At 39.3% G+C, this 14,614-nt stretch overlaps 1 protein-coding gene across 3 annotated transcripts; it reads right to left on the reverse strand.

Annotated features, from left to right (window-relative positions):
* Positions 1 to 99: 99 nt before the first annotated feature.
* On the reverse strand, positions 100 to 13,369 carry LOC143851339 (serine/arginine-rich SC35-like splicing factor SCL30A). Of its 3 annotated transcripts, none has more exons than XM_077360729.1 (10): positions 13,292 to 13,369; positions 13,154 to 13,198; positions 6,887 to 7,047; positions 6,680 to 6,757; positions 5,581 to 5,745; positions 5,399 to 5,442; positions 1,209 to 1,287; positions 917 to 1,105; positions 400 to 522; positions 100 to 312 (listed from the first exon to the last, which is right to left on the reverse strand). In XM_077360729.1, exons 3-9 carry the CDS (start codon positions 7,030 to 7,032, stop codon positions 405 to 407), a joined length of 819 nt encoding a protein of 272 aa, XP_077216844.1. In that variant the 5' UTR covers positions 7,033 to 7,047; positions 13,154 to 13,198; positions 13,292 to 13,369; the 3' UTR covers positions 100 to 312; positions 400 to 404. The 3 variants fall into 3 exon arrangements, with proteins under 3 accessions (XP_077216844.1, XP_077216846.1, XP_077216843.1); XM_077360731.1 differs by having other exon boundaries at positions 13,287 to 13,363; XM_077360728.1 differs by having other exon boundaries at positions 13,154 to 13,294.
* Between the last annotated feature and the right edge of the window lie 1,245 nt (positions 13,370 to 14,614).

Genomic DNA, 14,614 nt, shown 5'->3' on the forward strand with positions numbered 1-14,614 from the left:
AAAACCCAGTAGTATATTCACCAGTGTCCAGTTCTAATCTAGTTTCAGCAAACCACAAATTTCAGGCAAATACCATGATATAGCTTTTAGGCAGGCACATACGATTAAATCTTGACATGGATTAAGGTAGAATATTTTGCTAATCAGTTTGACAGAAAACAAAAAGGAAAATAAGATTAAACTACATGGTGTATTCAATCAACAACAAAGTCTAGTCCATATTCTAAAAGTATTCAAGTACTGCTTAGAAAGCAAGGGAGCAGTTTCTTCCCCAAGTTCAACATCAACCCCAAAAAAGCACACATTCCCCAGCTGCAAGGACATTAATGTAATATCAAGAAACAGAATTTTAGATTAGTAATAAATAACTGAATGAGGGGTATGTTTAAATTATCTTGCCTTGTTTATCTGCTACGCCTGGGAGACAAGTCAACAGATCTCGAACGTGATCCAGATGGAGATCCAGAGCCATGAACAGGTGATCTCCAATTGCCACGTTCCTCGTCATCAAATCTAGCTCTTCTGCAACCACACCAAAGGTAAAATATGGCGCATGAAAAAAGAACTATGGTCACATGCACGTGAAGTGACATCCCTCTTTCTAGGTTTCTATGGAAAGTGAGGCACGCAAGATGGGGCATTTTAAAAAATACACATACATGTGTGCGTGGGTGGGTTTGTGTGTGTGTGTGTGTGTGTGTGTGTGTGTGTCTAGTTGAGGATGATTCCACATCCATACACGCATTTTGGGAAGTACCCAACCCTAAGGCGAATAAATGACAGGTATAGGAAAAGGCGACATGGTATCAATCAGCACAGGTAGGCAAACAATCTTCAAAATGTAATTTTTTCTGGAAAATGATTCTCGCTAAAAATGAAAAGATCAAGGAGCTAATGAAATAAATATTTAACTTACTCGCGATACCCATTGCCAACTTTATTCAGGTTTGGGTCACTGTAGCCTGCTGGAGAGAGTGACCTTCTGCGAACATGATCATCATCTCGTCCTTGTGAATGATCCCTTGAGGATCTCCGATGGCCTGCTTCCCTTCTCCTCGGGGAGATAGAGTAGTCAGCTCGCACTCTTGGAGAAGGAGAGTAGGATCTGACAAATCAACAAGTTAATTCACCTCTTTTCACTGGTTCTTCCCCACTGCCCTATCATAAATCATACAATATTTGTTTAAAAAAGCCTTGATAGGTTTTACCTAGATCGGTGCCGAATTCTAGAACTTGAAGGGTCACGTGGTGAGCGTGAACGGGATATTGAACGAGAGCGAGGACGCCCTGAACATAACAAATTAGACATGAAGTGAGTCTCAACTTGAAAAAGTAGAGACAAGTCTCAGGCTTAGAACAACTAGCTGATTCTAACAAACTCCACTAGTTTATAGTTGTGGACACAGAAAAACATCCCACTATGGTAGCCAATGAACACTGGATAAATGCTATCAAGTGGCAACAATGCTTATCTACACTGGGTATCATGGCAAGAAACCTAGATGCCAGTAGTGCAGAATACATGCACAGTTGAGTTACAGGTTCAATTCAAGGCATCCAAGGTTTCGGCACCATAATTAAGTTAACACAAAAAATTATGAAGATGATAAAATATATTTTAGCAGCATTTTTTTTTTTTGAAAGATTACTTTTATTGCTAAAGAAACAAGGATGGCTGGGGACAAGATGTCCCCAAGCACCCACGATTACAACCACCACCAAACCTACATCATGATATTTTAGCAGCATATGTAAGACCCATAACCAACAATAACTAAAGTTGCAAAGCCTATCCCATACAGAGCATTTCATTCATAAACAGTTGCAAAAGATCATAAAATTAGAAAGCCAACTTAGCTTTTTTGGGTGAGTTCTACCTAGGTCCCAACAATTACAGTCCAAGCGAATCCCGCCACCTTGGGAGGACCCGGTGACTGTGAGTTCCATACTAATGAAAACATGTTCCGATCATCAGTGTAGAAGCTGGTAAAATGACAAAGATCTCAAAAAAAATGACTATCAGGGACGTCTTCAGAAGTCGTCGGCCTCTTCCTCCGGCGACCGTTGTTTCAGGATTTCCGGTGGACTCCATTATCTGCTCGTGTGGCTTTAACCTTAATAACACGGTGAATCACTTCCAGAATTTCCTTGAAGCAGGGTACCATGCTCTAGAAGTATTTGAGTCCTTGGGAATCCTCAATATCTGTTGTAGGACTCTCAGTTTATTCGGGCAAGGTGATAACCTGAATAGGTCTCAATGGGCTCCTCCCAGATCCCACTCGGGGTCCTTGGGTAGCATCGAGTACAGGGATACCATAGTGCGACGGTTGGAATTCGGAGCCAGAAGAATCCCTGGTCGTAGAGCCTCTGAATTTAACCGTCGTCCACCCCCTACTGGCAGTGATTGGATGTGTCCCAAATGTCAATACAGAAACTTTGGGTTGCGAAACGCCAGCAGAAAATTCTTAGACCTCAAAACTAACTTAGCCCCAGCCATGGTGTGGAGGCCTAAATCTTCTCAGTCTGATGCACATGCTTACCCCTTAGCCCTTGAGGTTCCGGCTTCTTTGATAGAGGAAAGAAAGAAATACCTAAAGAGCTGCCTCATTGGAAGCTTGAAAGCTGAAGCTTGGCTGCTGGAAGATGTATGGAAATGGGCTAAAAAATGTTGGGGCAAAAGCCTTTCTCTATTAATTCAATGGATATCCTTTTCTGTTTTGAATCAGAATCACAGGCGACGGCCATCCTCAAGCGTGGGGAGGTGCTGCTCTAGGAGGTCTCCTTTCTTCCCTCAAGCCGTGGTTTCCAGCCTATAATACGGGTGCACGAACCATCAGAATTAGATTTTATGATATTTCCCTTCATGCCTGGTCAACATCAACTGTGGAGTCTCTTGGGCAGCATCTGGGCCAGGTGATCCAGACCCAGCTTGCTGGAAATCATGACCATTGCATGTCTTTTGCCTCAGCCTTGGTCATAACTCTCATTTGGAAATCTATCCCCTCATCCATTAATCTAAGAGTGGATTCCAGCATTTACTCTGTGGGAGTTAAGATGATTTCTGAGGATAGCATTAATAGTTTGGCGTTGTCGGTAGTTGGGGAATCAACCAGTAAGGATAATTTGGAAGTTTGTGAGGGCACCGACCAAATCTTCGGGGTCCAGTTGTCGGCGATGGTTGTCTGACCAGAAAAGGCGACAGGCACTAATCCCGATACTTTCGATCCATCCAGGGAGTCGTTGATGGGCCCCGATTTGAATTTTGAATCTCCCAAGCATTCTGCCACCAACTCTCCCAGATTGTCAGAGAGTAGGATAGCTGCAGTGCTTGGAAAGTGGGGTCAGAAAGGAAATGGATCGACACGAAAAAACATTAAATGCAGCAACTCGTGGCGAAAAAGGAAAAGCTTTCGGAAATGATGTTTCTGACAGTTGTACTCTGACTTCAGCTAAAGAGAAAAATGCGCTAAAGATAAAAACTAGATTCAATAGTGAAAACAAAAAAATTAAGGAAAAACGCACACGTACAGGAAAAGGGATCGTACCCCGTAGAAGTATTAACCCGGAAATACAGGTACTAGCTACTCGAGGTGATCTTTCAGTGTTTACTAGAAAACTCAAAGGTATCTTTAGGAAAGAGGATCATAGGAGGAAAAGACTGGTTGCTGATACTCAAAAACTCTTTCAAAAGTTCGACACCTCCAGTTCGCCAGCTATATCAGGAAAGGGATCAGCTCAGGGTGGAAATTCTCTGATTGCCCAAGACATTGTATATGAAGCTGCAGACATTGAGCTACTGAAAGATCACCGCTACAATGAAAAGATTGCTAGAAAGGAGTCGCCAACCCCTTGTGAGACTTCTCTGAGCCTGTTCAAAAAGCGTTGGGCCCAGCTAAAGAAGACCTCTTCCAGCAACACTAGTCTCGACTATAATTCTGAATCGACAAGTGATAAGGAATTGCATCTACCTCTACTTGACCTTCCCATGTTCAGTAAAGTCCTACCAAAGGAAGGACGCACCCACTGGCGCCTCTGGGAGGAGGAAAGAAAGTCTATTATCAAAGACCTGGAGGATAAACGATCCAACCCGAACACTGAGGTATCTGTTACCTCGGTTGGTTCTGGACGGATTGATGACTTGCTTGCTCGGGGGGGGGGGCAAGAGGACTGATGGGGATGCTAAAGGTAAGGCAAAACAGGTTGATGATAGCTCTGACGATTCAAGAAGTTGGGATCGTTTTCAGAAGAATTCAAATACTTGTTATCGATAGGGGATGTATTTGGGATTCAATATAATGAAGACTTGGGGGCAACCAAAAACATGTTTCTTGCAATGAAGGTAAGAGATAAGGAAGAGAAGAAGATAAGAGAAAAAGAAACTGAAAAGAATATTGGAGAAGGTGCTTAAGCAATTAGGATAGAATATGGACACTGATCCGTCCCTCAGTATAGTGCCTGATGGAGGTAATGAAGTTTTGATTTGATCTGATGACTCTTGTTGAAGTTTAAAATTGGTTCGTAGTGCCGTAGAGGTCAAAGTTCATCCATAATCATTCAAGATACCTCCTGTTTAATAGCTTTGTGAACTGTCTGTCGTTATCCATAAGTTTTTGAGCTTCAGTAGCCATAGCTTGAGAGATTCGTTCTTTCGCATAGGTTCCCTTGTCTGGAAACTCTAGTTTTGCTATTCTTTATTGGAGGTTTATATCAGTCTTGGAGTTTTAGAATTCAATTTGTAAGGTTTTAGAAGTTTGAAGTCTTGATAGTTCTCAGAAATTTCAGCTTACCTGTATGTTCAAGAGATAGTGGTCTAGAGGACCCAGAATCGTGCACGGCTCAAAAGGTATAGACGAAAGGTCTGAAAGAATGCTATGACAAGATATAAAAAGAAGATACTATAGAATAGAGGAAAGGAAAGGTTGTGCTCTTTTGCCACTCATTTTGGGTACTTTTCAATTGGTCTCGGGTATGCCCGAGCCACTCCATCTTAATATTTTGTAATGCAGGATGGGACCCCTGGTCCCGAATGCAATCTGAATATTAATGAAATATGTCACTTTTCAAAAAAAAAAAAGCCAACTTCAGTCTCAATGCCACAAAATTGAATCATAATAGTTGTATTCACATCATTTCCCTTTGAAACTGGAAATAATAGGTCAAGTTTTAACATCTTTTATTTATTTAAAATGTAAACAAGTTATTTATTTTAAATAATAGTCCAATATTTTATGTGGATGCCAGGACAACGAAGGAAGTGGAGGTTCTCAATGAATGATAAAAGCTTCACCCAAGTGCTCAAATAAAAATCAAACAAAAGGAAAGAACACGTGATAAACGGATCAAAAACATAAGGAAACAAAGAAAGAGTAAGGAAAAAATGTAGTCTTAGACAATTTACCATATTGAGGGAAACGCCGTCCTTCATAGCCTCCTGAAGGGCCTCTGTACAGAAATTATAATCATACAAATGCAAAAACAAAAAAAAATGGAGGAATAAATATCCAAGGCATTGTTAGGTCAGGTCAAAGCATCAATTAGAATAGAATCAAATGAAGAGAGAAATACAAACAGCCAGCGCACCTAACTCTAGTTCTAGTACGCATTTCCTCAGGCCTCTTTCTGGTCTCTGCAGCAACAACCACGGTTATCTCCCTCCCACCAAAAAGTTGCCCATTCATGTGATACTGCGCCTCAGAAGCATCATAAGGATCAACAAACTGCACAAATGCAAATCCACGAGGTTCCCTGCACGGAACAAAGTATCAAAGTTTTATATTATTTGGTAAAATGGGATAACAGTGCCGTCGATTACGAGAAGCCAAGCAACTTGAGTCAAGCACAAACCACAGTGGCATAATAAGTTATTGTCGTCATTATCACTTAGTATGCCTCCCTACACTCCTGAAGTGACCTATATAGCAGCTTTACCGCACTTTAGTGTCTGACCTTCTATAACCAGTAAGCTTTAGTGGCTGACCTTCTATAACCAGTATGTACGGCAACTTCAAAAAATGCATGAAACTTCAAATTCTTCACATGCTTGTACATAAATGAAGCACTTGAAATCAACATTGCTCAAACATTTCTTCTCATGCAATCCACTTCAATTGGTCAATTATCTTCTCATCAACAAACTTCTAGAGGTGATTTACATAATTCTTCATCATACAGGAACTTCTTCATTTGAACATAACTTTAAACCTTCGAAGAAACCAATAAATTAGGCAATGCTTAACAGTAGCCTTCCTCAAATGCGGTGCTTGTTTTAACTTCAAACCAACACACCACCCTGACAACCAGTTCAAAGATTAACTCACTGTAAAATCAAAATAATGGATCTGATAACAAATGCAGAATTCCTTTCCGAGAAACAACTTTTCCTATTTATAGATCTGATAAAATGAAACCGCGGAGAAAGAAGGAAAAAGCAGGCAACAGTTCCACAAAAAAAAAGGATGCCACATTAAATTTAATAGCGGATTAACTAAACATAGATTTGAGCTATTGGTGAAATATTCTGTAGACTTTCTTTAGAAGTTATAGAGCAATTATTTGTACTTAGAAAGAGATCTGAAATTGCTAATGCAAAAAAAGTAGGATGAAATGGGAAAACATAAAGTGCAAACAAGCTGGAGCATCCATCAAATCCCAGTGAGCAGAAAAGTTAAGGGAATCTCACCCTGAATAGTAGTTCTTTGGTAGATACACATCTCTTACTGGTCCAAATCTTTCAAATGGAACTCGAAGGTCCTCTGGCCTGCATTTATGATGAAAGACAGTAAAACTATTTCCATAGAAAAATCGCCATGGATATGAACATGGTGCACAAAAGTTAAGAGCAAATATGCAGTAAATCTAGCTATCACAATTTTCTACACCTGGTTACCTGCAATTCAGGGGAATGTTTCGAACCAAAAGACTCCCGTTACTCGACTCCTTGCGTCCACCATATCCCCTCCTAGGGGGGCTTCTTCCTCTACCACCATATCCCCTCCTTGGAGGACTATAGTAGGGTGGACTGTACCTCCTCATGATAGAGCTGTAAGACTACAGACGTCGTAAAAGTTATATGCACAATTTCAATAAAATGGAGTAGATGCTAGAATAGCAAACAAGGTGCATCTCAATGAAACATATTAGTCCAACTCTTAGATATGAATACATTTCATTCGGCCTTTTTTTGGCTCCATAGGACAGGATGTACCAGTGTTTCGTCAGAAGAGACGCTACGACCAAAGAAATTTTATTTAATTGGTGAAAATTTTAAAAAATAAATATTGAAAAAATAATAAGAAACAATTATATCAACCAAATGTAACAAAAAGATACATTTTACAACTTAAAATATATACCATACAAATGGAATTGGCTCATGGGCCAACCAAATGTAACAAAAAGATACATTTTACGACTTAAAATGTATACCATACGAATGAAATTGGCTCTTCATGGGCCTAATTAATATAAAATATAGTAGAAACATCAATAAAACTAACCATACGAATGAAAATGGCTCTTCATGGGCCTAATTAATATAAAATAGAGTAGAAACATCAATAAAACTAACCATTCATTATGCCGAATGTTAACTATAATTATTACAAATAAAAATCAAGTTTGAATTGTTCAAATCTCTCATCTCCTATGTGTTTCCATAAGTCAAATCATCCTACGCAATTGAATGATACCCCCTTGCCATCACTACCAACAGATCCATGAACATCAACAACATCGATGTCCTCATCTTCTTCGTCTGCAACAGCAACTTGCTGCTAACCTATCCTCTGCTATCTAGTATATCATCTATCAAGGTTGTTTTGGTTGATGGGGTCCCTAGTGGTTGATGTCTTCCTCCATATATCCTAGTACAAAATCTATTAATTTCTACTTAGTTTAACTTAAAACTTAAGGTGTGAGTCTTGAGGCCATTCAAAAAAAAAAAGGGTGTGAATCTTGAGAATTGAGAACATTAATTAAAACATTAGCAGTGCACAATCCTCCACGATAGATGAAATATTGTTTTAAGATATCAAAGAATCTTCAAAATAGTAATTGGGATCGAGTGAGACTCCAATTAGAATTAAAGTCTCTGATGCAATTCAATTACTCTGATTGGCTAGACTATTCTCTTCTTTTGGAGGTAAAAGGAAAAAATGAAAGAAAAATTACAATTCATCTTGGCTTATAAATGGAATATCAGCTATATTCTTTTCCCTGTCTCTTAAGGTATACGCAGAATTTTGTTTGGGAACCATGTTTACTCTATTTTTTGCACCAAAATTGGTATCAGCAAGTTCTATTTCCGAACTTATACTATGGCTGTGAAAAAACAAGGTTGAGGGAATATTGGGGGAGGTAGAGGGAACCATAGTTCAAAATTTCCACCGAAACTCACACGAAATGACTGAAATCCTAAGTGTAATAGTAGTATACTAAATTTCGTTCTCAAAAAAAAAAAATAAAAAAAAAAATAAAAAAAAAAATAAAAAAAAAAAAAAAAAAATAGTAGTATACTATATCAATATGTATTACATAATTATATTTATATGAATTGTGCGCGAGATGTGGTGCATGCAATATGTTTTTTTTTTTTTTTTTTTTGAATGGTTGTGCATGTATTATGTATAAATATTTATATAAATTATATGTCAAATTTAGTACATACTAAATTATCTGACATGCACGACAGTACATGTCACTAGGTGTTCAATGTTTTTAAACTATTATGGATGGTTTTCTTTCTTATGTGATGGTTTCTAAGTATGTATTTGTGCTTATTCTAGAATTTCTTGAAGTTTCATCTTCAAGCTCTATCATTTGCATATGTTTCCATAAATTTCCGTGATTTTACATGATTTCCACCGAAATTTCCAACCGAAACTGAAACATTTCCATTTCCATGGCAACCGAAACTGAAATTTAAAACCTTCGAGGAAACATCAGTATACTTTTGAAAATGCCCGGACAAGACAAACCGGTGCGCTAACGAGACAAGCGGATAGAGTTACACAAGAGAATCAACTCTAGTGTGGAAGACAAGTCGCAATCGCATAACAAGGAGAAGACAGTTGCACACTAGCTTATTAGTTTGATCCCTAGTTTCAAAACTCCCTCACGTCATTGTGGACTCCCCCGAGTCGACTCCCTTTTACATTGAACACGTTCTTGTTTGAATCCGCATTTTCCCCTACAAAATGAATCCTTTGACACCCCCCAAGTTGTGACTGCATCAACCAAGTACTCAGCCATGTCAACCGAGTACTCAATCGTGTCATGCCGAGTCGACTAGGATTTGCTTTGGCCGCGTTTTGATACACATCCACATTTTGGAACACTGATTTGATCATTTATCATGCTTTTATGTTTTTATTTCAAAACTACGTAGTTACTTTCTATCTGAGTTCTTTTAGGATTGAGTATGCAATATATGCTGCCATTTTGTTTATTGATGTTTTTAGATCTTCAAATTTTATATATTTTGGTTTGGGGCTGGAACTTTCTTTTTGAGTAAATATGCACCCATGGTACCGTGTACCAGGCTAACCATTGTACCTTGTACTTATTCCTGTAACACGTATCAGACCAAACCACATCTCAAGTAGCACTGGTGTTGACAAAAAATCAAAGGGAGGTCTATGAGATGATTCTTAGAAAATTTTCATATGGGGAGATTTGATAGTGGGTGTGCTTTTTGTTACAATAGAAGTGGCGGTAATGGTGGCCATTAATTATCATTGAACATGAGCTATGAACAAATCCTCTGGCTAAGTACGAAACCACAATATATTTTAATATGAATGGATGAGAGCTGTTTGAAACATTATGACAATGTGGCAATGGCAGCTGAAGATGAGTATAGTAGGATAACAAGGCATGGGTGTTTATCACTGGGTTACAATTTTCAAATGTGAGTAGGCCCATGGATGCTCTACAGCCTTGAGAGGTATTTCCTTTGCCCGTATTGTAAGTTGTAACTCAAAGTGGGTCTCTTTATCACACAAAGGGAGAAACAGAAATAAAGTGTTAATAACAACATTTGTTCTTCTTTTTGAAAGATAAAAACATTTGTTCTTATCCTAAGTATTTGAAGGTTCTCCTTTGTGGCACCCTTGAGGTTGGTTGGATCTTCAAACAATGCTAATGGATTTATGATGTAGATTGAAACTGGTTCACGCGAATGGGAATGAGAATTACATGGTTGCTGCTCTACTTTGTGGATTGGTGAGAAGCTGTAAAGAGCAACATTACAAGATGTAGGGAATCCACCAAAATGGAGGTTCATAACTCTGTCAGGTTATCTGTGAATGCTTTTGTACGTAATAAAGAGATCAATACCCTGCCTTAGGGGGGATTAGTCCCCTTGTTTCTTTAAATATCAGGATAAACTTAAACAAATCCTGCAAATTTGGGTCAAGTCATTACCCATAGTCATAGACTTACAGGACTACCAAGAAAATTTTAGGACAGACCCTTTCTCTGGCTTTCATGATGCAAAGAACAACATCAGAATTGAGCAAAGGCATATAATATAAGGGTTTCATGAAAAGGAGAGTCGAGATATGTTAGCATATGGTGGACCAATATTTGATATCACCAATACCCACTGCACCAAGACAAATGCAAACTTATTTATAAAAAAGAATAGGAATTACTCAGGGGCCGTTTGGATACATGGATCTTAGAATCTTGGATGTCTTCAAATGGGAGACAAGAGAAGAAGCAGACCGGCCGTTTCACTTCTCTATAGAATCTTGGATTTAAAGTAAGAAATCCAGGTTTTAGAAATCTCACCCGCATCCTGAGATTTCTAAAACCTGGAAACATGGGATGGTCTCCTAGAGCACGTTTGGCTACCAGGAATTGTTTTTCATGTGGAGATGAGGATGAAGTTGACTAAAATTCAACAAACAAAAGCATGGAACTAGTGTCACCAGCAAACCGGTGAGGAGAAGTTGCTAAAAATCGGGAAACCAAAAACTCTACTCAAAACCGGATCAATCTTTTTGGTTTTTTAGCAACTTCTCCACTAGTTCCGGGATTTTGATTGCGGATTTGTAGCCGACTTCACCCTCATCTCCAATTGGAGAAGCCCAATTCATCATGAAAAGCAATTCCTGGCAGCCAAACGTGCCCCTACTCTCTTGCTGATGGAAAGAAGGGCGAGAAATCAAAAAACGACGGATAAGCTACTTCTTCTCTTGTCTCCCATCTACAATTTTGAAGAAATCCAAGAAACTGTCGAATATTTTCATATGATTTCTTTTTGTTTTACACAGTTTTAAAACTCCCCCGCGTCATAATGGGCTCTTTTGGTCATGTGAAAAAAAAGATTAGCAAAAGAGTAGCTCTGCTAGGGTTTCTCAAACCCATCTCCACTACCCTTGCCTTCTACCTCCGCCCCAACCATTTTCTGATTTCCGCCATCCCCACCACCATCACCCTAACACCTCCAGCGCCGCCATCACCATTGGCTCAACCCAACATTGCAAACATCATCTCCGCCCTCCTCTAACCTCCACCATCTAGCCACTGCCCTACCCGAACCATAGCCGCAAGCCATCTCTTCATCATCTCCATTACCACATCTCTCCCGAATTCTGGGGTTTAGAAGCACATGAATGGGGTCTTTCATTTTTGGGTTTTAGGGTGTAGTGAAGAACACATCTTAGGATTTGATTCAAATGAGCAAAAAAAGAAAAAAAAAACGAAAAGCGGTCTTGGTTTCTAGGGTTTGAACTTTGGAAGAAGAAGAAGAATGAGAGAGGGCTGCAAAAGAAAAGGGCAAAGGAGGGAGAATATGATCCTCATCTCTCATAGTTCAAGAAGAAGAAGAGAGGAGATCGGTCTCTTTTCTCAGGTGGAGTTTGATTTTCCCCTTCCTACCATTTTTTTTTCTGTTTTTTATTTGCTTTTATTTTCCCCTTTCTACCCTTTTTTTCTGTTTTTTCTTCTTAAAGCTCGGTTCATTGTTTTACTTCAGAATGCCAACGAAGGCGGCCATTCAGGAAGCTTCGTTGGCTGCCAACTGCGGGGCTTGCCCCACCTTAGGCGAAATATGCCCTCGAGCAACATGTCCTTACAGAAGAGCGATTTGAAGGGCTAACTTACAACAGTTTGCATCAGCTTATGGGCAGATAGGGATAGTAGCAATAAAAAATCTATGTGGGGGCGAGACCATACAACAACGTCTAATTATGGAGTCAACTTATAAAGAAACCGAAGCATGGGAGCATGACCCTCTACGTGGCATGTCAGGACGGTTCCGTCGTCTTCAAAATCGAATGAATTTCATTCGTGACCGGGTCAGTCAGATGATAGAAGAGGGAGGTAATGCCACCGGTGTTGGGCAGTTTGTCAGCGATACTCTTAATGCTCCGTTGGACCAACCCCTTGATGACGAGCCTCCGGTCCCTGATCCGGTTGCTCTACATCCCATGCCGGACGCCGCGGCACAATTTATTAATGGCCTTCTTCAAGGCAACAACGATGGTGGGAAAATAGGAAGGCCGCCCAGTAGATGAGGGTTCTCAGTTCAAGCCATCTGATCAGTTTCGTCTCTAACGCCGTTGATCTGGCCAGTCACTTTACTCTCTGTTTCTGGCCATTCCTTGATCAATAAGCTCACCCCTCAATTGTATGAATTCACTACCCTTATTGCTCTACCCTCAATAAGGGTAGTGGCGATGGGTTTGAGAAACCCTAGCAAAGCTACTCTTATGCTTATCCTTTTCTTTTTTTTTCCGCACCACATCCACATTTTTAAACACTGGTTTTACTTGTTGGATCACAATTTGCCTGACCCAGATTTTTGCATCAAAAGAAGACAAATCAAACAACAAACCAAATGTCTAATCTTGGAGAACCATGCTCTTCTTTAACACTTAACTAGCCCTACCTTAATCTCAACCACCTGATCGTTTGTGGGTTCTGTCTAATTCTACAAAATGCACTTAAGAAGAAAAAACACCTTTCATTGAGCCCTTTTTTCAAGAAAGAAGGCAAAAATAAAAACTAATTAGAAACAAATGCTTTCATAGAATAGAGCAACTGAACGATCATTAATTACCAACTAAAAACCCTAACCCACCATGAGGAAGAAATGAAGGAAAATAAGACATGAAGAAGAAAAGGGCAAAAAAACCCTAAACCTTACCTGAGAATAAGATTACTGCAGTGAAAGAGCGTTCTGCAAGCGTTTCTAAAAAAAAGAAATAGAGGGAAAATATTAGGGTTTCTCAAAGGAATTTGGAGAAACAGAAATAGAAGAAGATGAAATGGAGAACGACCAAACCCTTTGGTACTGGATTTTACTTCTCGAGAAGAAAATAAGCCCACGCGATTATTTTGTCTTCTTAATCGGTTTCTCTTTAAAATATGACACATGTTTCGTTTTCGATTATGATAACCGATTGTATGACCACCTGAACCGATTATCGACAAAATTAGACTGTTGATAGCATTTGGTTCGACACGACAATAATCGATTCCGGACCCGATAATCAAAATACACTAGAAAGCTCCATCACAGACCTATGTGATTTCTATTTCTCGAGATTTTTTTGGTACGGCCCACTCCACAGGATGATCCCAACCGCCCATTTGTTGGGCCACAGCGTAAAGAGGGGTTGATCCCTAAAAATCATTTCCATAGGTTGATCTTAACCCTCCGATCTATAGAGTCGGCACATTATGGAAACTTCAATAGATTGGAGGTCATCCTATGGAAATGATTTTTTGGGCACAACCTATATATGTTGTGGCCCAACAAATGGACGGTTTGGATCATCCTATGGAGTGGGTCGTACTATACGTTTTGAAAAATATGGGTTCATAGCTAGGGCCCATCATATAAAATCTCCTATTTCTCACTCTGTCTCTTATGAGTATTATGACCCATCTTCTCATCTTCAAGATCTCATTAGATTTCTCACTCTGTAGGATCGCTTAGCCACGCTTCATAATTGGAAAAACGGGCGACATGGAAGTACATACCACTTAACCAAAGAAAGATGATGGAGAGTTGACCGAAATGAGCACTAAATACTTTTCGAGAGATCTCCCCCAAATTGCTGGTATGGCTATCGAAATCGTGAGCATCGGCATGTAAGTTTCATATCCAAGTGGTAGTCTCAGGGCCTTTAGCTATTGTTCTTGAGAAATGGCCGGGTCTGGCCCATTCCTCGATGGGGATTTCGTAAATATCCCATTCCAAAAATCAAAAGTTCAAAACAATTGGGACTTTTTTGGAGATTGGATGCAGTTACTAATTCATGATCAGGCATGTACAGAATGAAAACTTCATTCTCAATTCTACGAGAATTTTTATGAAAGCGTTTCATTTGTTTCTCTTCCATGGAAGTTTCATTTTCCAGAATGTATCCTAATTTTTGGCCTAATTCTTCTTCTGATGATCGATTCAACCTCTGATCAAAAAGATTTCTCACTCTGTTTGTTATGAGTCTTATGACACATCTTCTCATCGTGAAGATCTCATTAGATAACTCGCTCAGTAAGAAAATAAAAGGTAAAATAAAACCCTCAATTTTACCACTATTTTTAACGTTCATAAAAGCCACAATGAGCTAATTTTACCACTATTTTTAACGTTCATAAA

This window comes from Tasmannia lanceolata, unplaced genomic scaffold, assembly GCF_043159265.1.
Source record: "Tasmannia lanceolata isolate RefF3 unplaced genomic scaffold, GAP_Taslan_0.1 ptg000018l, whole genome shotgun sequence".
Lineage (NCBI taxonomy): Eukaryota > Viridiplantae > Streptophyta > Magnoliopsida > Canellales > Winteraceae > Tasmannia > Tasmannia lanceolata.

What these genes read in the sequence shown, in the direction of transcription:
- LOC143851339 (XM_077360729.1), bottom strand. Translation starts at nt 7,032, where the DNA reads ATGAGGAGGTACAGTCCACCCTACTATAGTCCTCCAAGGAGGGGATAT. An exon ending in ACGGCGTTTCCCTCAATATG is followed by an intron (nt 1,288 to 5,398) that starts GTAAATTGTCTA and finishes TGTTATGTTCAG; the next exon opens with GGCGTCCTCGCTCTCGTTCA. An exon ending in GTTGGCAATGGGTATCGCGA is followed by an intron (nt 523 to 916) that starts GTAAGTTAAATA and finishes GTGTGGTTGCAG; the next exon opens with AAGAGCTAGATTTGATGACG.